The 26511-nt window shown below is 48.8% G+C and overlaps 2 protein-coding genes and 1 long non-coding RNA gene across 3 annotated transcripts; 1 reads left to right on the plus strand and 2 right to left on the minus strand.

Moving 5' to 3' along the window:
* Window positions 1–155: 155 nt before the first annotated feature.
* On the minus strand, window positions 156–6141 carry LOC103546609 (E3 ubiquitin-protein ligase TRIM65-like). Its single transcript, XM_070561463.1, has 8 exons — window positions 6069–6141; window positions 5858–5901; window positions 4893–5563; window positions 3476–3571; window positions 3068–3301; window positions 1978–2140; window positions 1698–1760; window positions 156–835 (listed from the first exon to the last, which is right to left on the minus strand). The coding sequence occupies exons 2-8, from the start codon at window positions 5871–5873 to the stop codon at window positions 279–281; spliced, it is 1800 nt and encodes a 599-aa protein (XP_070417564.1). The 5' UTR covers window positions 5874–5901; window positions 6069–6141; the 3' UTR covers window positions 156–278.
* A 1652-nt stretch (window positions 6142–7793) lies between these two features.
* LOC139074006 (uncharacterized) lies at window positions 7794–8641 on the plus strand. The gene is made up of 2 exons (XR_011523276.1): window positions 7794–8062; window positions 8406–8641. It is a non-coding gene; the product is annotated as an uncharacterized lncRNA (long non-coding RNA).
* Window positions 8642–11897: 3256 nt separating this feature from the next.
* On the minus strand, window positions 11898–26467 carry KCTD2 (potassium channel tetramerization domain containing 2). Its single transcript, XM_008513335.2, has 6 exons — window positions 26074–26467; window positions 24367–24475; window positions 22170–22261; window positions 17419–17514; window positions 15552–15677; window positions 11898–14805 (listed from the first exon to the last, which is right to left on the minus strand). Exons 1-6 carry the CDS (start codon window positions 26410–26412, stop codon window positions 14776–14778), a joined length of 792 nt encoding a protein of 263 aa, XP_008511557.2. The 5' UTR covers window positions 26413–26467; the 3' UTR covers window positions 11898–14775.
* Between the last annotated feature and the right edge of the window lie 44 nt (window positions 26468–26511).

A 26511-nucleotide genomic window follows, 5' to 3' on the forward strand; every position in this document is an offset into this window, starting at 1 on the left:
GGTTGGATTTGGGGGATCGGAGTGGAGGGCAGGCGGTGCACCCGGGCAGGACTTTCCCCCTCCGGCGGCCTCAGGACTGTCCCCGGGCCCGGGGGACCCGGAGCCTGGTTCAGAGCCCTTCTCCTGCGGCTGTGGGGCCGGAGGGGTCTGCCCGCTTCCCGGGATTCCCGGGCCCGCGGCGGGCGCCGCCCTCCCGCCTCGCCCGGGGCCGGCCGCGGACACACGCCCCGGGCCCGGCGGTGCAGCCAGCTCTGCAGTCCAGCTTTATTGGCCGCCGCCTAGGCCTCCGGGCGCTGCTTGAGCGTGACGGCGGCGCCGCTGCTGACCATGACCGCGGGGTAGAGCGGCTCCAGGAAGGAGGCGAGGAAGCGGTAGAGCAGGCTCACGCCGCCCGCCACGCCGTAGAAGGACAGGCAGCCGGCGCGGCAGTCGAGCGCCACGCCGAGCGCGCGGTGGTAGCCGCCGTGCAGCACCGTCTGCGTGTTATTGTGCCACACCGAGAACTTGAGCGAGTCCCATTCCAGGCACCACGAGTAGGGGTTGCGGCCCAGCAGGTAGACGATGTTGCGGCGCGGGCGGCCGCTGAGCTGGGGGCTGCGGCGGTAGGTGACGCCCAGGCACACCCACGAGTTGGACACCTCCGCCTCCCAGTAGTGGCGGCCCTCGAACAGGCCGCGCGAGCACAGCACCTGAGGCCACTGCTTGAAGCCCGGGAGGGGACCGCCGGCGGCTAAGGGCTCCAGGAGGATGCCCAGGTTCAGCACCGAGTGCGTCTCCTTGAAGAGGAACAGCTCCTCGCTGGCGGTGGCGGGGTCGAAGTTCAGGTTGCAGTAACCTGAGTGGGGAGGGGACGGAAAGGGAGCCAGGGTCAGGGGCCCCCAGGGCAGAGGAAGGAGGTGCTAGGTTGCCTGGCGTTTGCATAGAAGTCACAAAGTGCTTCCACCCCCAGCTCCTAGGAGTGGCCGTTTATCCCCACTCCTTTTAGTCTCCAACTCGGGCCCCCAGGTGCGGCTGACAGTCTGGAGAAGTGGAGTGAGTTGGGTGCTGTCCACAGGTCCACTTTTCTAGAGAAGTTGAGAACCAGGAGCCTGCCTCTCTGCCCCCATCTGACCCTCACATAATCTCCCTTTTTATTTATTCAGGAGGCAAGATTGAGTTGGGACTGAAGGAGAATCAAGGGCTCCCAGAGAAAGTCACCCAGAGGGGTTCACCAAAGGCAACACAACCTTGACTCCCAAGATCTCAGAGAAGTCATTGGGATTTGGCCCCCAGCCCAGCCTGGGAGAGGGGCTGTGGGAACATCATATAAAAGGGAGATTGCCTGAGGAAGAAATGGACAGGATCAGCCAAGCTGGCTGAAGCCCAGGGGAGGCTGGCAGGCACCCAGCTGAGGGCAGAGGCTGTGCCGCACCAGGGCTAGGCAGGGCTGCAGAGCCCGCCTGTGGCAGTAGGTGAGGCCTTGCCCCACCCAACGGAGTGGGACAGGACAGTCTTTCCCCTTCCTATCAGGGCCTTGGAGTTGCAGGCCGAGTCCTTCTGAGGTCTCCAATCCAGAGTGGGAGGTCAGGGCAGGAGAGAGCTGGCACCTCTCTGAAGCCCTGGCCTGAATGCAGGTGGGGCCGGGGAAGTCAAGGCATCCAGGGCCCTGTTCCTTTCCCTCCCACCCCTGGGGCCCGACCCCAGTACTGAGGACTCACACTTGAGAAGTGTTTTCCTGTCCACGGCTGGGGGCAGCACTTCATAGGAGCTCATCTTAATGCCTGGGGAGATGGGGGAGCTTTGCTGAGGACACTCTCACAGCCCAGCATCCTTCCAGATGGCATGGGCTTCCACGAGGCTCTTCACCTGGGAAAGGTGCACATGGGCAGGCAGGACTCTCTCTACAAGTGCCCAGAACTCCAACCACTGCCCAGTAGGGCTGTCCAACCCCCAGAATGCAGGTGAGTCTCCAGGGTCCCCAGGCCACCAGGTACTGACCCTTCAGGAGGAGCTGATTGGTGAAGCTGAGACCCATGTCCAGCAGCCGGGTCCGGAGCTCCGCCAGGGTCTCTGGCAGCTGGAGGAAGCTCTGCTTCTCCTCACAGTTGGTGCCCATCAGGGGTTCCATGCAGGCTGGGAGGTGCTTCAGCCTGGGGAACTCCTGCGTGCAGGGAGTGGCCGGTGGTACCACCTGTTAGCCAGGGCCGAGGCAGATGCCAGGAACTCCTGCTTGTGGCCAGGGCTTGGTGGTCCCCAGACCATGGAGCAGGAGGAGAAGCTGCCCACTTTCAAACCTGGACATCTCTCTCCCCTCCTCCTGGTTGTTTAGACATCTTAGGTTAGGGTGTTGTCAAAGGTAGGGCCACTGTGGCCTAGTGCATTAAGCAAAGTGGACTTTTGGAAAACAATGGGAAGAGAGTTTCTTTTGAGTCTTCAAATGCTTAGTGGAAAACCTTGCCAAATGCTTCCTATTGTGCATGGGACAAGGTGAGCAACAGCCCTAGAAATCTGCTCAGGGGTGTGATGGCTACTGTAGAAAGGGGATCTTGGCTAAGGGTCCCCAAGCACAGGGTTTGGGCAGCTCCAGGCGCCACCCATAAAGAAGGCTGCTGCTACCCCCTCCCCCACCCCCCCACTAGCTACCCTGCCTGGCACCCTCTTGCAGCAGCACCAGATCAGGCTGTGGGGCCAGGCCAGGCCTGGGGAAGGAAAAGGGATTTCAATCCAGGCTGTCTAGACTGTTCCGCACTCCCTTCCAGCCCTGGCCTGGGGGAGTCTGGAGCAACTTAGACTGTGTCAGATGCCCAGAATCCCAGGGTGCATCCCCATCTGTTCCAGGGAACGGAAGGCAGGAAAGTTAGGGAGAGGCCGAGTGCTGAGGTGGAGGAAGAGGCCAGGGGTGTTGGTGTAAGCTCAGGATGGCTATGGAGGCTCCCTGAGGCAGAGGAATGGACAAAGTGATGCAGCCCCAAGCGCTGATCCCTTTATCCAAGGTCTGGGCAGATCCAGTGTATCTGTGGGTGGAGGGGGAGTGGAGGTCGTGACAGGGCCTGGGGCAGAGGTGCGGGTGGGGTGGGTGGGGCCTTACCTGCAGAAATTGCTGGTCGCTCTGGTTGGTGAGCAGGGTGCGGAGCCAGATGCTGTCCCTTTCCAGCTTCAGGAGCCGGTTGTGGCTCTGCCGGATGGAGCTGCCCAGCTTCCCCAGGGCAGCTGCCTCCTCTTTCTCCACGAAATCCAAGACCTTCATCTGCAGCTGTGTGACCTCCTGGATGATCTCTGAGAAGCAGGCGTTCACCTCATCTCGTGTTGTCTGGATCATTTTCTTGGGAGGTGAGAGGGAGCATAGAGAGGCATCTCTGAGCCCCACCCTGGTGACCCCATCGTCATGGCCTGGACCCATGCCTGGCCCCACACCATCTGCTCCAAGCCCTGAGAGTTCCCCTCAGCCCAATGCAGGGCACTGGGGAAGCCTGGACCTGGCGTGGGCCAACCTTACCGAGAGAAAGGCCACCTGCCCGCGGTGCTTCTGGCTGTCAGAAGTGATGATCAACATCTGGTTCTCCACGTTGGCCTGGACCTTCCGAACCTCGACCTGGGGTAAGAGGGTGGAGTGGAGGAGAGGGCCCTTGATTCAGAGAGGTAACCTAGGAGAAGTCCTTCTGCAAGCAGCCCCTTGTCAAAGCCCAGAAGAGACGTCCTTCTTACATTCCTCGAGAGGCGAGAACGAGAATGAGAATGACCAGAGCTGGTGGGTAGACGGCCCAGTCTCACCCCCCTGCTCTTACTCTCTTACACCCTGAGAGTCTCCCTCCCATTCTTAGAGTCAGGTTCTCTGCTCCCCACAGTGATGACCTTTGGGTTTCAGGTCATGAGAAGGGGCTGTGGAAGGCTCGGTGGCTGGAGAGGCCTGGGAGGCAGTGGGTGGAGGAGGGGCGTATCAGATATGGAGCCCTGGGCTCCCTGGGGCAGCGCTGCCGGGCCCAAGCAGCACTGTGTCCCCAAGTCCTACATAAGCCTTGAGTCCCCACCTATTCCAGCAACGGGCGTTTTCATGTTCTGTAATGTATTCTAGAACTGTGCTATTCCTAGTGCCTGTCCATGAACTGTTGCTGACCCACAGCAAAAGAAGCAGCTCCTGCCAGACTGTAAATCAACACACGGCTTCTTTTGTTGAGAAAGTCTTGCTATGAAAACGTGGTCAGCTGAACCAAACAGTGTGGTGCGTTGGTTTACACTCTGGCACAAGCTCCTTGTTTGGCCATGGACCACTGACGGGAGCAAAGCTGGAATAGCACTGTTATGGAATATATGATAGAATGTCTAAAACGTAAGTATTCCACTATAAAAAGCGATAGAAATATATTAAACAAAATTGAGAAATAGAAAAAAAGGAAGGGATTCGCCCACTCCTAACATGACTTGTTTGTATTTTGATATGTTATATTTCCGCCTTTTCTTTTTCTGTTCAAAAAATTTAACATAGGATTCATACCTACAATTTAGGATCCTTATTCATTTAACTGGCCAGCACTTTTTCATGTCATGGCACGACCTTTGCTTTTTTTTTTTTGAGGAAGATTAGCTCTGAGCTAACATCTGCCGCCAATCCTCCTCTTTTTGCTGAGGAAGATTGGCCCTGAGCTAACATCTGTGCCCATCTTCCTCTACTTTTTTGTGTGCAGGATGCCTGCCACAGCATGGCATCATAAGCAGTGTGTAGGTCCACGCCCTGGATCCAAACCAGTGAACCCCAGGCAGTGAAGCTGAGTGCGAGAACTTAACCGCTATGCCACCCAGCTGGCCCCTCATGATCATCATTTTAATGGCTGCACAATTTTCCTCTAAGGAAAGGTGTGGCCAGGGCTTGAAACTCAGAACCATGGGTCCCCTGGCTCCTATCCTCCCACCCCCACCTCCTTGCGGGCTCGCTCCTCCTCCAGGGGGATGGTGTCGTGGTTCTTGTGCTCCTCCAGCAGGCAGGCCCCGCACACGCAGCAGCCCTCTGTGCGGCAGTACAGCCGCTGCAGCTTGCGGTGCTTCCGGCACAAGCGGCTCTTGAGGTCCCACACGGGCTCCAGCAGCTGGTGGTCCTGGAACACCTGGTCCTCAAAGTGGCTGCGCAGGTGCTTCTCGCACAGGGAGGCCATGCACTGCAGGCATGACTTGACTGACTTGAGTTTCTGGGGGGAACAGAAGTCGCAGGGCACATCTGTGGGCCCAGCCAGGTTCTGTGCGGACCCCAGAGCCTGGCCCTTGGCCTGGGTGAAGCGGTTCACCATCTCTTCCAGGATGCCGTTCTTGCAGAGGCGTGGCCTGGAAGGGAAGGTCTCTCGGCACTGGGGGCAATAGGGCATCTCGTCCATGGTAGCCTGGTGGTCCCAGAAACCTTGCAGGCAGCTCATGCAGAAGTTGTGCCCGCAGGCGGTGGTGACTGGGTTGCGGAACACCTCCAGGCAAATGGGACAGAGGACTTGGTCCTCAAATGTGCGGAGATCGCTATTGTTACTCATCAGGAGCTGTCCTTGGGGAGGTCTTGAGGGCTGGGCAGGGGGCTGCAGGGCTGGGATGTGGTCCTGGACTGGCCCTGGGAAGACAGAGCAAAGCCATGCTGAAGCCAAGGCAGGAACTGAGGGGCCTTGGAGGGGCACACTAGTCCTTCTCTTAGAAGCAGCTGTCTGCCCATGGGGTACAGGGATTTTATCATTGGTCGTCCCACATTGGGGGCATAAATTGCGGATTGTGCTCTCCTTGTCCCAGCCCTAGTTGCTGGAACAAATCCTAGACAAGAGGGTGGATGAGCAGAAAGTTACATAGTGACAAAGGAAAGGAGCCACTTCCTTGACCCTTCGGAAGAAAAGGTAGGAAGCACAGTACTTACGTAAAACTCTCTGCATGTCAAGGAGAGCCAGAGGCTTGGCTGCCCTGTGGTGGGAAGGAGAAGAAACTTTGGGTACTCAGGCACAGGGCCCTTGCCCCTGGTCCCAATTCACCAGCAGCTGGGAGGATCCCCATCAGTCCAGCATGCCCCCACCCCAGCCCCTTATGTCTCTTGGTCTTACGTCTCTTGTCTCTGATGACTGCCTTCTCACCTTTCCCTTTGGCTGCTGTTTTGCCGTCTCCCTATCAAATTGGACCCCCTCCTTGAAGACCACCCACAATTTTGCTCCCTGATGTCACAATTCAAGCGTGATCAGCCCCAGTGTTCTGCCTGTGATGTCAGCAGGGTAAAAGTTGTGCCCCTGGACATGCCACGGTGCTGATGCAGTCTGCCCTTCCACCAGCAATTCTTTACTCCAGAGCCTTCATCCCAGGCGGGAGAGTTGCGGCTGCACCTGGGGCCACTTGCAGTGGACGTCAGGGACTCACCATACCAACCACAGAAGGAAAATGGCAACTAAATGACAGTAGATTCTTGGGCAACTTGTTTAATCTCTCTGGACCACAGCTCTTCTCTGAGCATCAATAGAGTTGTTGTAGGAGATGATGTTTTAAGGCCCCTTCTTGGCCTAAAGTTGAGTGATCCCAACATTATCTCATTGGTGATCCTAAATATTGTTGCTTCCACTCTGGTTCTGATTCTCAGAAGAAAAAAAGGGATGCAACCATCACCACTATCCATATCCAAAACTGTTTCATCACCCCTAACAGAAACTTTATAACCATTAAGCAATAATTCCTCATTTGCCTCTCCCTTGAGCCCCTGGTAACCTCTAATCTATTTTCTGTCACTATGAATTTGCCTATTTTAGATATTTCATAAGACTGAAATTATACATTTGTCCTTTTGAGTCTGGCTTATTTCACTTAGATAATGTTTTCAAGGTTTATCCATGTTATGGCATGTATCCAAATTTCATTCGTGTTTGTGGCTGGATCATATTCCACTATATACCACATTTTTTTTATCCTTTTATCTGCTGATGGACACTTGGGTTTCTTCTACCTTTTGGCTAGTGTGAATAATGCTGCTATGAAATAGGTGTACAAGTATCTATTTGAGTCCCTGCTTTCTTTTGGGTATATACCTAAGAGAATCACTTACAATCCTTAGAGAGACTGTAGGCTCTGTAGTTGTGTCTCCTTTTAACATTCCAGATGTCATTTGTATTGTCTTTTTCTGCGATGAGTCCCATTAGGAGTTTATCCATTTTGTCCATCTTTTTAAAGAATCAGCTTTTGGTTTGATGGTTCTGTTGTATGTTTGTTTTCTATGTAATTGATTTCTGCTCTGCTCTATATTATTTCCTTCCTTTTACTTTCTTTGGGTTGAATTTGCTGTTGTAAGTTCCTGAGATGGACATAATGATTTTTAGCCTTTCTTACCTGTTTTTTTTTTTTTTTTTTAAAGATTGGCACCTGAGCTAACATCTATTGCCAATCTTCTTTTTTTTCTTTCTTCTCCCTAAAGCCCCCCAGTACATAGTTGTGTATTCTAGCTGTAGGTCCTTCTAGTTGTGCTGTGTGGGATGCCCCCTCAGCATGGCTTGATGAGCAGTGCTAGGTCTGCGCCCAGGATCTGAGCCAGTGAAACCCTGGGCCACTGAAGTGGAGTGCATGAACCCAACCACTCGGCCACGGGTCTGGCCCCCTTTCTTACATGTTAATAAATACACACATACATACATACATACATACATACATACATTTTCCTATTGTGATTTCTTCTTTGACCCATGAATGATTAAAAGCATGTTGCTTACTTTTCAAAAATACAGGTATTTTCTAATATTTTTTATTATTGATTTCTAACTTGATCCACTATAATCAGGTAATATGCTCTGAATTAATCTTTCCAATTTTTTTTTTATTTTGAGGAACATTAGCCCTGAGCTAACTGCTGCCAATCCTCCTCTTTTCGCTGAGGAAGACTGGCCCTGAGCTAATATCCATGCCCATCTTCCTCCACTTTCTATATGGGACGCCTACCACAGCATGGTGTGCCAAGCGGTGCCATGTCCACACTCGGGATCCAAACTGGTGAACCCCAGGCCGCCGAAGGAGATTGTGCATGATTAACCACTGCACCACTGGGCCAGCCCTGAAGTTTTTTGAGACTTGCTTTATGGCTCAGAACATGGTCAATGTAGGTAACTGTTCCACATGCACCTAAAAATTCAGAATGTGAATGTAGTTGTTCAATGTATGTTCTACATATTTCAGTAATGAAATTTGGAAATCATTTGTTAAAAGCATCTGTATCCCTCTTGGTTTTTTGGTCTACTGTAACAGTTACTGAAAGATGTGACAAAATTCCTAGTATTATTATGGATTTGCCTATTTCTCCTTTTAGTTCTATCGTTTTTGAGGCTAGATCATTAGATGCACACAAATTTATGATTATGTTTTCCTGGTGAATTGTAGTTCACCATTATTGATTTTTCTTTTTGTTTTATTTATTTTTATTTTTTTCCTTTTTCTCCCCAAAGTCCCCCAGTACATAGTTGCATATTCTTCGTTGTGAGTCCTTCTAGTTGTGGCATGTGGGACGCTGCCTCAGTGTGGCTTGATCAGCAGTGCCATGTCCACACCCAGGATTCGAACCAACAAAACACTGGGCCGCCTGCAGTGGAGCATGCGAACTTAACCACTCGGCCACGGGGCCAGCCCCTGATTTTTCATTATTAAATTTCTTTCTTCCTCTCTATTATCTTGGTAGTTACACTTTTATTATTATTATTTTTTGGGTAGTTACCTGAGAAATTATAACATGCATTCATGGTTTATCAAAGTCTAATATAAAGCTTTATTTTTATCTCTTAGAGAAGCCAAAGCCTTAGAATACTTTAATTCATTTACCTCATCCCAACTTTCATTATTGTTGTGTATTTTAATTGTCTTTATGTATTTTTAAAACTTAAGGCACTATTAATGCTTAAATGCCAATATTTATTTGGATCAATCCATGTATTTACATTTTTAATTGCTCTCCATTCCTTCCAAGCCTCTAGCTTCCATCTGGGATCCTTTCCTGTCTCCCTGAGGAACACCTTCAGTATCTCCTTTAGTATAGGCGTGTAGGTGATGAATACTCTGAGGTTCTGGTTGTCAAAGATGCCTTTATATCCTCTTCGTTCTAAAGGATACTTTCATGGGTGTTGAATTCTAGGTTGGCAGCTATTTTCCTTCAGCACTTTAGAGATTCGATTTCACTGTCTTCTGGTTTATATTTTTCACTTGAGAAGTTGGCCGTCAGTCTTATTGCTGCTCCTTTTTTCCCCCTCTTCCGACAGCTTTTATGATTTTCTCCATATTGCATTTTCCTCAGTTTTATTATACTATATATATGTGTGTGTTTTATTTATCTTGCTTAGAATTTGTAGTGATTCTTGAATACATGGCTGCCTTCCAAGTATGCCAATGGGGCTTGATTCTAGCTTGGCATTTCCACCCTTCTGTGTCTGCCCAGGTTCTGATGAATGTCCCCTGGTCATTAGAGCAGCTCCTTGGCTGTCCTCTCCCTACCTCCAGCCTTCTCCTCTCCCATTTGGTGTCCTGCAGGCCTCTGCGACTCAGCTTTGGCTGTCAGTGCTAAGCACAGATCCCGGCATGTGGTGGCTGTGTAGCACATGGCAGCAAATAAACAGACGTTTGCTCTAGCCCTGTGATGGAGGTGACAGACCTGAGCAACAATAGCTGTTGGTGATAGGCTAACCATCCTTCCTGCACCAGTCAACCACACCCTTCTCCAACTTCAGGGTCTAGTTCAAGAAGTCTGTCGAGCCTTCCAAATCCTTCTTTTTCAAATATGTACTTATTGGCTATCCATCACAACTGAGCAAAGCAGGGCATATTTTGAGGATGTTTTGCTCTTTGATTTGCCAACTGTTATCAAAATGATATCAAACTGTTATCAAAAGTTATCAGAATGAAATATGAGTGGAAGCAATAGCCCAATTTTGGACATAAAGCAATCCAAGAATATCTGAGGGAACTTGCTCAGACTTTCCTTATAGAAAAGCTAACAAAAACAAACTATAAATCTTCTACCCATTTTGTATGTGTTTTCTTAGAAATAATTAACAGAAAACTGACTTCAGTTAAAAATGCACAAATTTAGATATATGAGACTTGGATTTTCAGCTGCCAAATTTGACTTGGGGAAAATAAAAATAGATGAGATAATAGCCACAAAAGAAAGCCCACAAGGGCAAAAGCTGGAACTGGTTAAATTGAATTAAATTTCCACCATAAAATCTCATGGAAAACAATGATCTTAATGAAAATGTTTTTAAGGAAAAATGAAAATAGAAAACTTAGAAACAATTTTAATTGCACTACATAGAAAATTTAGAAACAATTTAATTGCACTGCACAGAAAACTGGCTTAATACGGAGTAACAGTTCACTCCAGGGACAAGCTTTACTGAGGAAAATCTTTCTGTGTGGTATGATTAAAAATTTAGCTCTGGGCTGCCACCTGGGCTTTATGACTGAATAGATTCAGCAATACTCAAATGATCTGTTGCAAATATTAATGCTGTATGGAGCCTCTGGCAAGCCCCGACTGGAGAATCACCATGCAGAACTCCAGGGTTTTGGGAGAGCCATGACTTCTTTTGCAGATAACTCTTCTCCTTTTGAGAAACAGCTCCTGCCACCTAACCATGGGACGTCAAGTGACCATGGCTGCTGTCTAACCCATCAACCCAGTTTGAAGAGTAATTAACATAGCCCAGAAATAGATGTAACTGTCTCTCAGGCCCCGGAATAATGACTGTTGGCACTGTCTTATGTTGAAGAGAGAGCAAGATCGTCTCTGTTTGTGTAAGAGTGGTTGCATCTTGATACGTGGAGACATAAAGTTGCTTTTACCATTGTATGGAAGTTCCAATATGCAGAGCAGCACGTATGTGGATGCTGACCAGCCAGAGGTGGGCAGAGCTGGTTACTGTTCTCTCTCAGCCCTGACCCATCCTCCAGATGCTGCCCTGTGCTCTTGGGGCTGGAAAGCTGCCAAGCCCATTTCTCCTTTACCAGCTCGCTCCCTGATAGGCTTGCCTGTAGGGAACGTGAGAGGGAGACTGCAAAGCTAGGGGAAGAAAAGGAGGGACGTGCTCCTTCCTGTTATCACAGAAACCACAGCAACGCAGCTTCACTCTGGCAGCAATAGCTGGTTCCAGTAGTGTCGGTTCACTTGCAGTTTTACCACTCCTAGAGCCAGTCTCACTGGGCCCCTCCCTCCTTCTCCACAGGGGCCCTCCTCCGAGCTGCTACATTTTAATAATCCCAACCTCTTCTCATTGCTCCTGTCCTGGGAGCTATAACTGCATCCTGCAATCACTGCATCTGTGACACCTCCGTCCCCCCAGCTCTTTCCTTTCCCCACCATTGTTGACAGCTGCTATGGTCTCCGTGTCTGTTGGACCCTGGCTGATACAATCACGTACCTTGTTCACTAACTTTGTGTGTAGACGCCGCTGTCTCTCCACTGTAAGCACCCTACGGGAGGGGACCACCTAATGCCTTTTGAGGATCCCACACCCTGCCTGAGGCCTGAAATGATCAACTCTTAACTCGTTGGTTACTTTGTTCTCACCTCACATTTCCTACTCAACCTCTTCCTTGCTGAGAAAACCGGCACCTAGTCACTTTCTTCCAGGAACTTTTTTCCCTTAAAAGCCATCTCACACTCCTCCCCTTGACTCTTCCCCGCTCTCTGGTGGGTAGCCCATCTGTCCCACCTTCTGTTTCCAGCACTCTCCAGGGCCTCTCAGATTCGGTAAAATGAGAGCAGGAGGAAGAAGGCCTGATACGCCCTCAGGCAGTTTTAGCAGCAGGAGAAATGAGGACTTTGTAGGCAGCTCTGCTGAAAAGGTGCAGTGAAATTCATCTCCTGAGGACAGTGCGATGATCACCAAAGCGACAGTGGAAACCAACGAGCTTGCCGAACTGGAAAACATACACCAAAAGCTACAAGATTCACAAGTTTGTTTCATGTCTTTATTGACAAAAAAAAAGGTCACAGCATTTCAGACTTTATTCAAACACACAAACGGTAACAAGGGGCACCCACAAGTGACAGGCATGGTCCCTAATGTCTGGATCAAAGGCCATGCTGGAGGGTGTGGGTGTCCTCTCAGCCCTACTCCCTCAGCATCTCTGTTCCTTCTTCTCCCACATCTTGCTGACACCCCTGACATCAGTTAACTGTGTGGAAACAAAGTCACTCTAGAGGTTGGACCCCACCTCACTGCCAAGGAAAAAGCAAGTTCTGAGGAAAAGAATAAGTGAGCTAATTTGTCTGATATCACTCAGGAGAGGCAAGGCTGCTCCTGGGCCTGGCCTGCATCACCCGCGGCCCCAGACCTGGGCAGAGAAGCAGGAAGACACTCCCTGCTTGGCAGCACTGGGCAGCTGGAGGGTGTGGGGCACTGGTCATGTGACACCCCCAAACCAATGCCAGATCTCTCTCTGAGGTTATCAGCCAGACTCTCCCAGGGGCACATGGCTTTCAAGAAAAACACCAACCTGGTTCATAAGGGGCTTGCGTAAAATACTTTTCCAGAAACCTTAAGAAATGAATCATCCTCAGATTTCTGGAGCATTGGAAAAATTTAAATTATCACTTGGGGGCCGTGAGCAGGGAAACTTGGTGATAGCCAGCCCTCTAGGAGAGCAGAAATATCACTATGTCTGCTTCCAAGAACACTTAGCAAGGGGCTCAGGAGTCTTCTTACAGGGCCCACTGCGGAATTCCAAAAAGAGAAACGAAAGTAACAACACGTTCCTGCGGGGCTTGCCCACGTCTGCCCTCTAGCCCTTCTCACGCCTTCTTGCCGGCTCGGGACCAGAGGCTGATTATCAGGCATCGAGCCCCAGGAAAGCAAATCTGATCAGGCACAAGGCCCCAAATGAAGCTGCTTTTCCTCCTTTCAGTCTGATGTCACTTCCTCGAATTGGCCAAAGAGCACCTCTTCCAAAGTCTTCTCTCCTACTCTGGTCAGAGCAGCTTGATGCACTCAGATCTTTTTTTTTTCCTGAAAGGTGATAGGATGGATGCCTGCAACCTTTTTGAAAAGGTGACTACTTTGACTGTAGGTAGAAGTGTCTCTAATATTTTACAGCTGTAAAAATCTTGGGCATGGGCCAGACTTCAGAGGTGCCAACACGCAAGCTCACGTTGGTGTGCAGACACACGTGTATCAGCAGACACCGTTGCACACATTTCTATCCTACTCTATACACAGAGAAATAAGGTCAAAGTGAGAATCCTGGAGAAGAGTCGTGCCATCTGGGCATGGGCAGGTTACAAGCTCAAAAGACATTTGGCACAGTCAATAGTCATTTCCAAAAATTACGACCCCAGACCCACCCAGTAAAGAGTTAAGCTGCGGAGCAGAGAACCTCAACCGTGAAGGGATCCAGGAGCGAACAGCTTGAGGTGGCTTTTATAGATGGAGCATTCCTCAGAGGCACCTTCCCCTTCTCTGGACCATGTGCCACACTCTGAAAGTCATCTGGGGAAAAATAAGGATTCTCCGGCCCCTCTGCATTTAGCAACTGCTCACAAGACTCAAGATCTCAGAAAAATCCAGATATAAGCTCTGTGGTCACAGCCCAAAGGAGGGCTCTGCTCCCCACCATCAAACGAGCATTTGATCCCTGATGACATGGCACTCCATAGAAAGAAGTGATGGTGAGGGGTGGGGTCAGAGATGCAGGGAGTCCTCAGACTGCCCGGCAAACGTATACACACTACTGGGGATTGTGTGGGGTCACAGACGAGGCTGCAGGGTAGGTTGGCCAAGGTTAGATACCAAGAAGAAATACAAATATCACACGTTCAGTCAAGGCATTTCCAAGAGACAATCACAGAAATAACAACACTTCTGGATACTACAACATAACACATTTGGCAACTTACAAAGAAACAGCTGTCCCCACCCCAAGCCATCAGAGGGCCCAAAGTCCCTTTATCCTTGGACCAGTTTAAAAAGTCAGGGAAGGAAGATGAGCCAACGGAGGGCAGGAAAAGGCTGCAGAAGCAGGTACACCAAATACCTAAAGCTCCCATCTGTCTGTCTGATTCAGTGCAGGATGCCGCCTGCCTCCACCCTCTTCTTGGGAACAAAGCAAGCTATGTGGAGGGTCCAGGCTGCTGGAGACAAATGACACAAAGCTGAACATGGTGGCAGCCAAGTGCCGTAATCCAGAGCAACCATCCCCAACCTCCACCCACAACCAACGACACCCCATCCTCCCCTTCCTCAAAGAGGCTTTGGTCACAGGAATGTTGGGTACTCTGGCAACTCTACCCTTTATCCAACACCTCAATTCAACTTGATAAACTGAAGCTAGAATCCTCTGCATCTGCTCCATTACTCTGGGTGTATAGGAGGGGAAAGATAGTGTACAAACAGCTGCCAGCGTCCAACATGGCACACTCAGGTGAAAACATGGCACAGCTCAGGGACAGCCCTCTTCCATTTGCTCCAGCTTCCCTGAAGTAGGCATGTGCAAGGAGCCAGGTGTTCCGCTTCCCATCCCCCAGATCCCCTAAGGGCTCCAACTGGGAACCCAGCCCAGCTGCTGCTATAAAGATTTCTCATAACACTGGCTAAGAAAACAAAAGGTTTTTGAAAAGGTATTCTGCAGCCAGAAGGTGTATCTGTCTTCGGGTTCCTGGGAGTGGGGCTGGGGGTGGGGTTCCTTTGGTTTTGACCGGAATACTTCTCCACTGGGAGGCCAGGCTCAGCTTCGCTTCGCAGGAGCTTGGTTACTGTACAGGAGAGGAGCAAGATTGGACTTCACGGAGGTGCTCTGCTGTTGCTTTCTGGATGTTCAGGATTCTGGAATTCACATCCGAGATCCTCTCTCCTGAAGAATCTGGAAGTGGAAGATGGGGGAGAGGGCTGAGGCTCAGACTGGATGCAGAATGCTTTTAGGCTGAGGCTGCTAAGCAGACTGCTGAGGGAAGAGACCGCCAGCTGCTTTCCACTGGAGCCCCGGGAGCAGCACACAATCTTCGCCATCCCAGGAGGTGGGGCAGCCTCCCCTGAAGTTGCCGTAAAAGATGCGCAGCCCATGGCTGGGCCTCAAGTTTACATGCTGCTGGACCGCTTCTCGCGTGCTACCGGCCCAAGGACATGGGTCAGGTTCGCCACGTGTTGGTGATTTAAAGTGTCTGTGTGCACGTGTGTGTGTGTGTGAGGGCAGAGTGGAGGAAGAGAAGACAACAGTGTCCGATTTTCCAGTAACTTGGGGGGAAGTCAGAAAAGTAACCAAATACCTCGTCTCTTGAGGCAGCAAAAAAATAAAACAGTTTCAAAGATAAAGGCAAAATACTTTCCAATTTTAAGTTTCAGAATTTTCACCTTGTGGTATTTAGTGGCAATAAGCTTTCTTTTTCATTGATTTGACAGAGTCTGGGAAAACTCTGCCCTGTTTCAGTCTGCGTTTCCTAACTAAAGGCCCCTGTCACTGCTCCATAAATCCTGATTTCAATTACAACAGTCAAAAGCCCAATATGAAGGGGAAATGAAAGCTGGCTGAGAAGGAAAGGGAAGAAGCGATGAACGCCAGGTCAGGCAAAGCCCAGAGCCACAGACAAAGCTGGGGAAGCGACTTCTTACCTTCGCCTTTTCACTCGGCTCTATGACTATGCCATTGGTAGAATTATTTAGTTCTCTGGAGACGACACAGAGGAACTCTGCCTGATCCTCATTGCCATAGTTATAGGAAGATCCAATGCTGATCAGCTGGTAAGACAAGAACGTGGGGAACACACGGTGATCTTAAAATACTGAAGTGCCACACGGATCAAACCCTCCTCCTGACTGAACTTCCTAGTCCCGCTTCTCAAAGGATGAAGAATTCCCGGGGACTATCCAGGCCCCAGGGGAGAGCTGGCTCTCAGTTATTCATCAGGGCATCATCAACAAGGCTTCCCCAAAGAAGAACAGTCTGAGTTCTGCCACTGTCCCCCTCACCCAAGCACTGAAACAACCCTAAAGGCAGCAACTAAGATTAACATGGTGCCGTTCCCTCTAGCAAACGCTGGGGTGAAACAGAATGTTTCTGTGAATGAAAATGGATGCCTGCCTCAGCCGAAACAACGACACAGAGCTGGCTCATCTTTAAGCAGAAGTCCCAGACAGGAGGCAGGCACTCGACAGGCTCTGGAAAGCATCAAGCAAATCACTAAATAGCTACTGTAAGCCACGCGCTGCTGGTACTTTTAAGCTTTTTGGGGAATTGAATTTAGGATTTAGTTCTAAATAGGAAGTCCACATGCACAGGGAGAAGCTGAGCCCGAGGGTGAGGCTGTCCTGGCCAGGGCGCGGGGCCTCAGCTCGGCTGGCTGTACGAGGGTTACAGACACCTCAGCCTTCCTGCGCCTAAACTTCCTCGTCCATATGACAGAGTGGATGGGAGAATACTCTCCTCCCACAGGACATTAACACGATGAGAAAAATAAGATAAAAAATCATTCATTAGTTTCACAAAGAACACTTTTAAAAAGTTTTCAAAATATCCTTTGCTTAAGACTTTCTATCAGGGGAAACACTTCTGCAGTGGAAGTACAGCCCCACACCTGAACAAGAACTAGGTTGGCACACACAGGCAGACTCGCTTCTGCAGTGGAAGGTAAGTGTGAGGAGAAATCCAGTGAAGACAGACACCTGTGTATCTGATCTATAACATAATACTGTTAACACAGAGAGTAACTTTTATTTTAGAAAGTAAGCTTATGGTGACAGTTCAACTGGCCTCTTAAACTCTACATAAACACAGGCACAATCCGTTTAAACGATCCATTCCATTCACACTCAGCCTCCGTGTGTTTTGAAGACAACAGATGAACAACTCTGCCATCTAATGGCAGAACTCTGACTCTCAGTCGCTTTGTTCTGATGCCTCAATTATAAGCACGAAGCTGAAAGAGCAGAAATCAATAGACTGACAGGAAATGCCCATGCCACACTTCTCATTGCGTTTGATTCCTTTCACATCACACCCGTTCCCCTGGCTTTTGACAGTGGATTAAAGATACTCAGACCGATACAGTTCGGACCCTTGGGTAAGCAAAGGAAAGGTTGTTGTTGAATTCTAGTCTTCTTTAGGTACTTATTCTAGAATGTCAGTGAGTACTTTTGAAAGGAATCCTTCTGAGGGAAAAAAGCCAGAGAGGCATTTTCAAGCCTAAACAAGCTGACTGGTTCCTTTGGGGCACATCAAGCTGAAACTTTGGCTATGAAGCTGGGAGACACCATACTATTCTCAATTCTCCCCAACTCATCATGTACTGAGTCCAAGTACGTCACGTACTTGGTGCACAAACAATCCACCCCAGCGGCTCTCTTTTCCCGTGTTTCTGAATGGGATCACACCGGGCCCTCCTGAACTCCCAGGGTGATTAACCGGCTACAGACAGTGATTGTTGGAAGAGTGTGGACTCCTAGGCTGAGCTACACGGTTGCTACTACCTAAGAAACATACCTGCTCGAATTTCCAACCATCGGACATAGTGGAGACCATCTGGGTAAGCTCCTCCTCTTGGCACTGCAGGACTCTGTACACGTGCTTCACGGGGCCCTGCGACAACCACAAACTGACCGTGAGGAACAGTTTCAAGGACACAACAGTTTGCAGCTGCCATGGTGAGGTTCTTCAGGAGAGTAAGGACTGAAAGGAGTTTGCTTGGAATTTTTTTCTTGGCAGCCATCCACTATTCCCTTTTACAAGCGGCACTATAGTTTTTCAATAGAACCTTATCCAAGGGAAGAAAGAAAATAAAGGGTCCAAGAACATGAATCAGAGGGCAAAATAATCCTGAACTTCGGAGAGAGGAATCAGGCGAGCGACCATGCGGATAAACTTAGACTTCATCTACTTCCCTAACTAGAAAGTAGAGTAAAATTACTTTGGACAAGAAAGCCACATGTTTTTCTGAAGTCATTCATATCTGCATATATGGTGAAAATGTAGACCATATTTTGATTGAGTCAGAGTGATATCTTTCTATGGGAATAATACATTAATAGGAATCCCATAGTGTACAAACGTCGAAGCTATTTGTACCCTCTGCTGAGGCTGCCTGAAAGTGGAAGTGTTTCAGGGTTACATGGTAACATTCCTGTTATAGAAATGTGGTATAACAAAAAACAAATATTTGGTCTTTGTCCCTGGTTCCTGTCCCTGGTTTAGAGCTCCTAAAACCTTTGCAATCTCCTGAGTGATAGAAGTGTCTTTTTTATGCTAATGACCGGTCACCAGAAAGACCTACCCCACTGCCTGACCTCGGGGAGGACGGAGGGGTGGAGATTGAGTTCAGTCACCAACGGCCAATGATTTAATCAATCATTCCCACATAATGAAACATCCTTAAAAACTCCTAAACGACAGGGTTCAGGGAGTTTCCAAGGTGGCAAACATGTCCAAGCACTGGGAGGGCAGTGCAGGAGGACAGCTGCTCCTGCGCTCAGGACCCTTCCAGACCTTGCCCTGTGTATCTCTCCATCTGGCTGTTCATTTGTACGCTTGACAATAAACTATAATAGTAAGCATGGCACTTTCCTGAGTTCTGTGAGTCATTCTAGCAAATTACTGAACCTGAAGGGTGTGTCGTGGGAACACCTGAATTTGTAGCCATGTCAGACAGAAGTGTGGGTAGCCTGGGGACCCGGGACTGATGACTGAAGTGACGGTGGTCTTGTGGGACTGAACCCTGAGACCTGTGCTGTCTGACACTAACTCTGGGCAGTCAGTGTCAGGATAAGACTGAACTGTTACACATCTAGCTGGTGCCAGAAATTCAGAGAGAAGCTATTTGCTGGTCAGACTCAACTCTCTAGAACTCACATTAGAACCAGAGGCCAGGGGCTGGCCCCGTGGTCGAGTGGTTAAGTTCGTGTGCTCCCCTGCAGGTGGCCCAGTGTTTTGTTGGTTCAAATCCTGGGCGCGGACATGGCACTGCTCATCAAGCCATGCTGAGGTGGCGTCCCACATGCCACAACTAGAAGGACCCACAACGAAGAATATACAACTATGTATCAGGGGGCTTTGGGGAGAAAAAGGAAAAAAATAAAATATTTAAAAAAAAAAAGTGAGAACCAGAGGCCAAAGGGCTGAGCAGCGGAAATGGACGCCCTAAAGCAGCAGCACAAGGCCCTCCACCTCATCCACCGGAGAACCCCTCACCCTTGGGACTTGGACTTGGCCCATGGGGCAGTGGAAGCCAAAGTCAGGTGAGGGCGCTGCAGGGAGGCACGCTCACCAGATGGATGGTCCCGTCCACAGGAAGACAATTAAAGGCACCCAGGAGGACCCAGTGTTCAGCAGTCTGGGACCACTCAGTGGTGGGTCTAAAGGCTGCACATTCCCTGCCTGCCCCAGAGGGCACGAGGCATTTGCTACAGCACAAACAGCAACGATGCCCAGTCATGGAGAGAGGGGTCAGTTATGTTCCATACGATTCTAAGAAAATATGGACTGTTTCCTTAAGAACGATGAAAACTTAGTATTTTTTCAAAAGGACGAGTTGGCTTCAGTCATCTGGAAAATTAGTTTTAGAACGACTCACTACTTGGGAAACACTGGATAAATAAAAGCAGCTACTGACTACTGAGGGCCACAGCCCGCAGCACTACACCCTCCTCTAGTCTTCACTGCAGTCCTGGAAGGCAGGACTCCCTTCTGCATGTGGGACACCGTGTCAGGCAGCAGCATCTTCCTGACCTGTGCAGCGATTAAGTGGATTGGAGGTAGAGCTGGGCCTTGAGCCCAGGTCTGCCTGATAACACTGTATTCTTTCTTCTATGCTTTCTTCTTCTAAGCAAGGTACAGCTATCATTAATTAACCAAGGTACTAAGATAAAAAAAATTTCCTTCCATATAAAATATAGGACAGATCTTCTGAAGATTTCAAGTGCTCTAACCACACGCTTTGGAAACAACTAGGTATTTTATATTACAAGACTCAGAGCATCATAAAAGACCTATGCTACTAGCCACAGCTGTCAAAGTCCCAGATATTTAAGATGTCTGTATTGTCTCTTTATTTTTCTCATTTTATTTTCTCACCAGTAAACCACTGGTGCTCCCAAATGCACCAAGACTACTCACCTAGCAAAAAATATTATCGGAAACAGCAAAGAAAGAGAATGGTGGCAGCCACTAAAAGAGATGAGAGGTCACTGAAAAAAGGTGGGGTAGGACCCCCACATCTTGGGCTTTGCCTGAATGTCTACCACGTGTCTCTCCTTTAAACATAGACAAGTTGGGGCCGGCCCTGGGGCCAAGTGGTTGAGTTCTCGGGCTCCGCTTCGGCGGCCCAGGGTTTCACCGGTTCGGATCCCGGGTGCAGACATGGAACCACTCATCAGGCCATGCTGAGGCGCGGTCCCACATACACAACTAGAAGGACCCACAACTAAAACATACACAACTATGGACTGGGGTGGGTGGGGTGGGCTTTGGGGAGAAAAAGGAAAAATAAAATCTTAAACACAGACAAGTTAAAGGAGATAAGGTATCTGAAGAGACAGCCATGGAAATCCACACACAGCCAACTTCACCTTAAAGCCACATGCAATTAAGTGCAAAAGAGGGTATCTTTGAACATCAAATCCATTGCCCAGAGTTTCGCTAAATAAAAAGGACAGATGGAAGATCAATTAACATCAAAAAGGTCTTGACATCCCTAGAAGAAAAAAGCTTCCAACTGGGTATAAATCCACAAGCCTTCAGAATCTAGAGGACTAATTAACTTAATTGCTGTCATCAAATAGAAATCTTACAATGTTCTCAAGGAATTAGCTAATGGCAAAGAACTGAGAATGTTCAGGTGCGAGGATTTGAATGGTTTCAAATTACATAATTCATGGTACCATCAAAATTTATACTAAGCAATCAAAAGTTTTTTGGAACATGGAAAATTGAGGATAAAGCTAGATTTTCAGAATGTCTAAGCTATTAAATATCTACAATAGCAAAAGATGACATGTAAATATAATATGAGATGGCAAAAAGATTGGTGACAATAGATCATATTTCAAACGGTGATCTGTAAGCCTACTACAAATTCGTCTTTGAACATTAAAAAGGAAACTTTCAACTACTGGCCGGAGTGAAGAGAACAAGCCCTTCTTTCCACCTTTGCAAAGTACTGAAGATAAAATGGGTAAGAGAGTTCATTTTTTATCACTGGTGTAGTTATTCATCTAGAAAATTCCATTTAGAACCAGATAACTTTGATATATGAAGTCTAACAGGAAGAGCAAGGAATTATTTTTTACTTTTGAAAAGAAAAATCGCCTTCTTCTTAATCACATGAAAATTCTACAGTGCAATGGGTAAGATCTCAAGAAAGCACCCACCACCAGTCTCCGATGGGATAAGAAGCAAGATGCTGTAAGACAGATGGTCACAGCGGAGTCCCATTCTGCCATTACTGCAGTTGTACTTTCTTAAAACAGAGCCTAAATACATGAAAAGGAGCATCTTTCTGCTGGACTTCAAGCTTCTCGAGGGCACAGACCTTCTCTTATTAGTCACAGAATCCCAAGGGCCTAACAGAAGCCATTGGGGCCACTTAAGACACATGATGGATGATGTGACATAAAATAAGCCAAGTATGCCCTACTGTCTTCCCTTCTCAAAGTAGGTGGCAGATTGTTTCATTTTTGTTACTATATCTACTGAGTTAGTATAAAAATCCAGACTTCATAACAAAAAAAGAAGCTTGGTATTATTTTTCTCAGAAGCATGAGTCATAAGCAGCTTCTAAAGTCTACACCATGAGGCGGGTTTCAAGAGGCTGTCAGGAGCTGGATGTGACGTGGTCGCACGTTAAAGGCTGGCCAACAGGTGGAAGCAAGACCCCATCCTGTCTTTACGTGGAGGGAGACAGCTATTCTGTCTGAGAGAACAGGTTTTGGACTTAAAGTGCAGTGGGCTCCTCCCACTGCCATATGGTGAGCAGCCACAACCTCCCCATTCTTCTAAGGGGACATGGGCTGTTTCGTTTTCTTTATTATTTTTCCTTCTCTATTTCCTTGCTCTGAACAAGTCTGGAGGAGTATGCGCTGTCTGCCTGACAGATGGACCGTGTTCCACACAGACCTTCAGCTCCAAGGGGAGGGGCAGGGCCCTCACCAAGCAGCACACCCTCCTTTGCAAGTCACACCCAGACGCATGGACAAAGACAGCCACTTGAGATACTTTCCCCTTAAGAGTTCAAAACTCATTACTTGTGAAGTTCTGTTCTCATTGTCCCGTATCCTTTCCTTTACCAGGCGCACCAGAGATGCAATGTTGTAAAACTCCGCTTCTTCCAGCACACCTAGAAAAAGGACGAAACTGTAGTTAGAGGTGTGTGCGAACTCCCCGGCAAGCGGCAGGAAGAGGCTGGAGTTGACGTGTTTGCTAAGAACTGGATCTTTCAGGCGCAAGTTTAGTCTCCCTCCTTCAGCCTGCGCAACGTTTCTTTGCTGCTTAGGGTGAACCCACTACCTTTTCCCCAACGAAACTGAGTCAAGCACAAGGGTCTGCTCTGCTCACTTCATTTCCCCGCTACGGGTTCTCACCTGACACCGTCCTCGACCCTCTCTGCACCTGCCCATTAGCTGCAGGACCTCCTTCCCGTATGTCACCTAGTTCCTGGAACTATTCCACTGGTTAACTCCTGAGCTTGCATTTTTTTACCCAGTTTGTCCTAAAAATGACCAAGGGTGGGTGTGTGTGTGTAAGTTTATGTGGCCTAAATTTAATAGGATGCTTATTATTTCAGCAATATATAAGGCAATCATTGAAAGAATCCCATGTGAAACAAAATCAAATGCTTTAGGACAACTAAATGGGATGTGTGACCCTATACTAGGAAAACTTTTGCTATAAAGGCCATTATTGGAACAATTGACAAAATTGGAATATAAGCTATAGCTAAACATATTATCAATATTAAATTTCCTGGATTTTTTTTTTTCTTTTTTCTGAGGAAGATTTGCCCTGAACTAACCTCGGCTGCCAATCCTCCTCTTTTTTTGCTTGAGGAAAATTAGCCCTGAGCTAACATCTGTGCCAATCCTCCTCTATTTTTTTGTATGTGGGACACCTCCACAGCATGGCTGATGAGTGGAGTAGGTCTGTGCCCAGGATCCAAACCTGTGAACCCAGGCCACTGAAGCGGAATGTGCAGAACTCTAATCACTTGGCCCCGGGGCCTGACCCTAAATTTCCTGAATTTGAGAACTGTCCTGTGGTTATGTAACAGAATACTCTTGTTCTTGGGAAATACATATTGAAGTATTAAGGGGGTAAAGCCTATAATCTGTTCTCAAATAGTTCAGAAATAAAAACAGGGCGGGAGGGGAAGAGGCAAGAGAAGGAGAGAGAATGGGTAAATGATAATGCAAATATGACCAAAAAATGCTAAAAATTGGTGAATCTGGGTAAAGGGAGTTCTTTGTACTATTCTTGCCCTTTTCTCTAAGTTTGAAATTATTTCAAAATAAAAAGTGTTTTTTTTAAAGGCATTAGAAAAAATGCTTAAGATTCCTCTTTTCAAGAGCCAAGATTCCCCATGAGTCGGTAATTGCTGAAGATAGATGGTGGGCGCATGGGATTTATTGTACTATTCCTGTGACTTCTGTATGCATTTGAAATGTTAAGGAAAAAAAAAAGAGAGCCTTAATAAAAAGAGAGCGCGAGTTTTCTTTTCACTGGTTGAAAGGGAGGTGTTCTGCAGTCACTTCATTAGCCAGCACAGCCATTACGGCTTTCTCACTCAGAGCTACAGCTCCCAGATCAGGGCTCCCTGGAGTTAGGGACAGGTCCCAGTCTTCAACTGAACGCCTTCGGTGAGACCAAGCCAAGCCTTTAGAAAGCTCTCTAGACCCACTTACAGCCCAGATGCCCTACAAACCAAAAAGATGAGGCAACCCAGGATGCACCTGACATTGGACTGGAGAATGAATTAGGTCAGCTGCAAAAATTTACAAGGAAGCGTGAGACTAGTCTTAAAAGAAATGAGGCCAAGCCTTTATATTTTTTACAGCTGCAAGTTCAAACTAAAATTGAAAATATAAATAACTAAATGTCAGAGATGTGTTGTTTCAGGCTATGGACGTTGACTGCTGGCACAGAAGTAAATGTAAAAAGGGATCCTGGCAATTTCGCAGGTTTGAAAAAACCTCCTGAAGCTATTTACAATGCTGAGCTACCTACTTCCCTTCTCAGTAAGGAGGCTGAACAAGCCCAATGGGGCTCCCTTAAACTAGACTCCCTCAGACAAGACTAGGTAGCTGGAGGCTCCCTGCTCACTTCCATTAACCAGACTACACCTACACATGAACTCGATGAAAATCACAAACAAGATTTAAGTCTGTGATACAACTTTAAAGACTCGGCCTGAATTTTGAAAATGCCCAGTGCAAACACTGTTCTTACCTTCTTCTGCCAACTCCTTCGTAATGATGAGTTTCCCATGGCGGAGGTAGTTTAGGATAGGACCAAAGTAGGTGGGGTCCCTGTCAATCAGATAGGCCCCTGTCTCGTCCTGCCAACCAAACACAAGGGTATCATTATGGAGCTTTCAAACTAAGTCAGAGCAGGGTTTCAACCTCTCTGTCACAATTCATTAATGAGAGGGCAAGTTTTACTAGATGTTTGCTTATCACAAACTATTGGCAAGAAGCCTAGCTTTATACATCTTGTACTTTAAGACTATATCCGGTAAGGTGTTACAGATGTGCAGTCTTATCATCTAGGCATCTACTTGAACTACTAAAATCTTTACTTGGACACAATTAACCAACATTCTTCTGTGGCATATTTGTTATAAAGAAAGGGAGGAGGAAAATGTCATAGCTGCATGATTTAAATCTTTTCTTGAGACGGACATTCTGACTTCTCTAGTGCCCCCGAATCACATTCCTAATTCTAAGAAAACCTCTGTTTAGTTGGCAACACTCCTGAGCTCAAGGCCAACATCAGTGGGAGTCTGCATTGCCAGCTGTAACTGACACACCGCAGCTCTGTGCCCAGAGGAAGCTTGGCACGGCCAGGACTTGGCTCTGAGCAGCTTCAATCCTACTCATCTTTACAGTAAAAGGAACAAGAAGAAACTGGCTTATGTTGCAACAAGGAAGATTCAGGGTAGATAAAAATAATTCGTTTATAAGCAAGGATTTTGACAACCCTTTAAAGTCAGGGCAGGACAGATTTCCATCAATCTGAGGTTTATTAGAGGAGAGGCAGGAGATGAATACATGAAATCAACCAATGTTTATCCAATCCCAACTCTGTCACAAGGTATGTGACTGAGTGCTATTCGGGATATAAGGTGGTGTACGCAATGGTCAATGCCTATAACGTGGGAACTAAAAGGTGAACGGGTAAAGTTAAAAAAAAATCCAAACAACAGCTCAAACGGGAAATGGGTTAAGCGTCTTGTCACCTCTCAACCCTTTGGTTAGCAGCCATGCATCTTGTCCAACAGCATTCTTCGGTTATCATTTTCCCTCCATCTTAACCACTCAGCTTAGGTTTGCACTGGCAAATGGTAACCTCTTTTCAAGGAAAGTATCTGATCTCAAATATGGACCTAAAACAGTGACTGTTACCAGATGGGAGCTCAGGGAACAGGACCACAGGAAAGAAGTGTGACAGCATGAGAAGCACTTCCTGCAGCTGTCGAAGCCATCTTCAGACCCAGGCCTTCACCCAACTTGGCAGAGGGGTCCGAGAGGAAGTCTGAGAAAGCTACAAAGATGCCTTAGCTCACCCTGACCCAGTTCTGGATGCATCAGGCACAGGCACTGAGGGGCTGACGGGGAGCCAGGGAAAAACTCATGCAGACCTGAGGGCTGGGATGAGAGGAATACGGAGAAGGGGTGTGGAGTGGGTTCTCGTGGGTGCGGGTGGGCACGGAGTGGGGAAAGAGTCGCTGAGAACGAAGGGCGGGGTCAGAGAGAAAGCCGGGGCGCGCCTGAGGATGGGGGAGAACAGCCCCCGGGGCTAGCCTGGCGAGGGAGAAGGAGGGGGACCCGGCCGGAGGAGCCCGCCTGTGAGGAGCGTGTCGCAGGAATCTGGGGACGAGCCTAGGAGGAACGAGGGGGTCCGAAAGCCGGGGGCGCGCCCGAGGGCGGGGCGCACCTTGTCCGAGTCCAGCTCCGGGTCCTCCTGGCAGCAGAGGCGGCAGAGGAAAGACTTGGGTTCCCGGCCTAGGGTCTGTCTGGTGGTCACGAAGTAGGTGCCTCCCACGTTCAGCCGGACCCAGCGGGCTGCGCCGCCGCCCCCTGCCCGCTCGGGCGGTCCGGGACCGGGCTCCAGCGGCTGCGCTGCGCCGGCGGGCGGGCGGCCGTGCCCGCGGGGCGTGGGGCCAGCGGGGCGAGGGCTGGGGGGCCCGCGGCCCGGGCCGCCCCCGTCGCCCAGCCCGCTCCCGCCACCCCCTCCCAGCCCAGCCATCGCCGGGTCCAGCTGCAGCTCCGCCATCTTGGGCCGCCGCCGCCGCCGCCGCTGCCCGCGCGCCGCCGGGCCGGCCCATCTCTCGGCAGGGAGAGCCGGGCCGGCCCATCGGCGGGGGTGGGGCCG

Source organism: Equus przewalskii, chromosome 10 (genome assembly GCF_037783145.1).
Source record: "Equus przewalskii isolate Varuska chromosome 10, EquPr2, whole genome shotgun sequence".
In the NCBI taxonomy this organism is placed as follows: domain Eukaryota; kingdom Metazoa; phylum Chordata; class Mammalia; order Perissodactyla; family Equidae; genus Equus; species Equus przewalskii.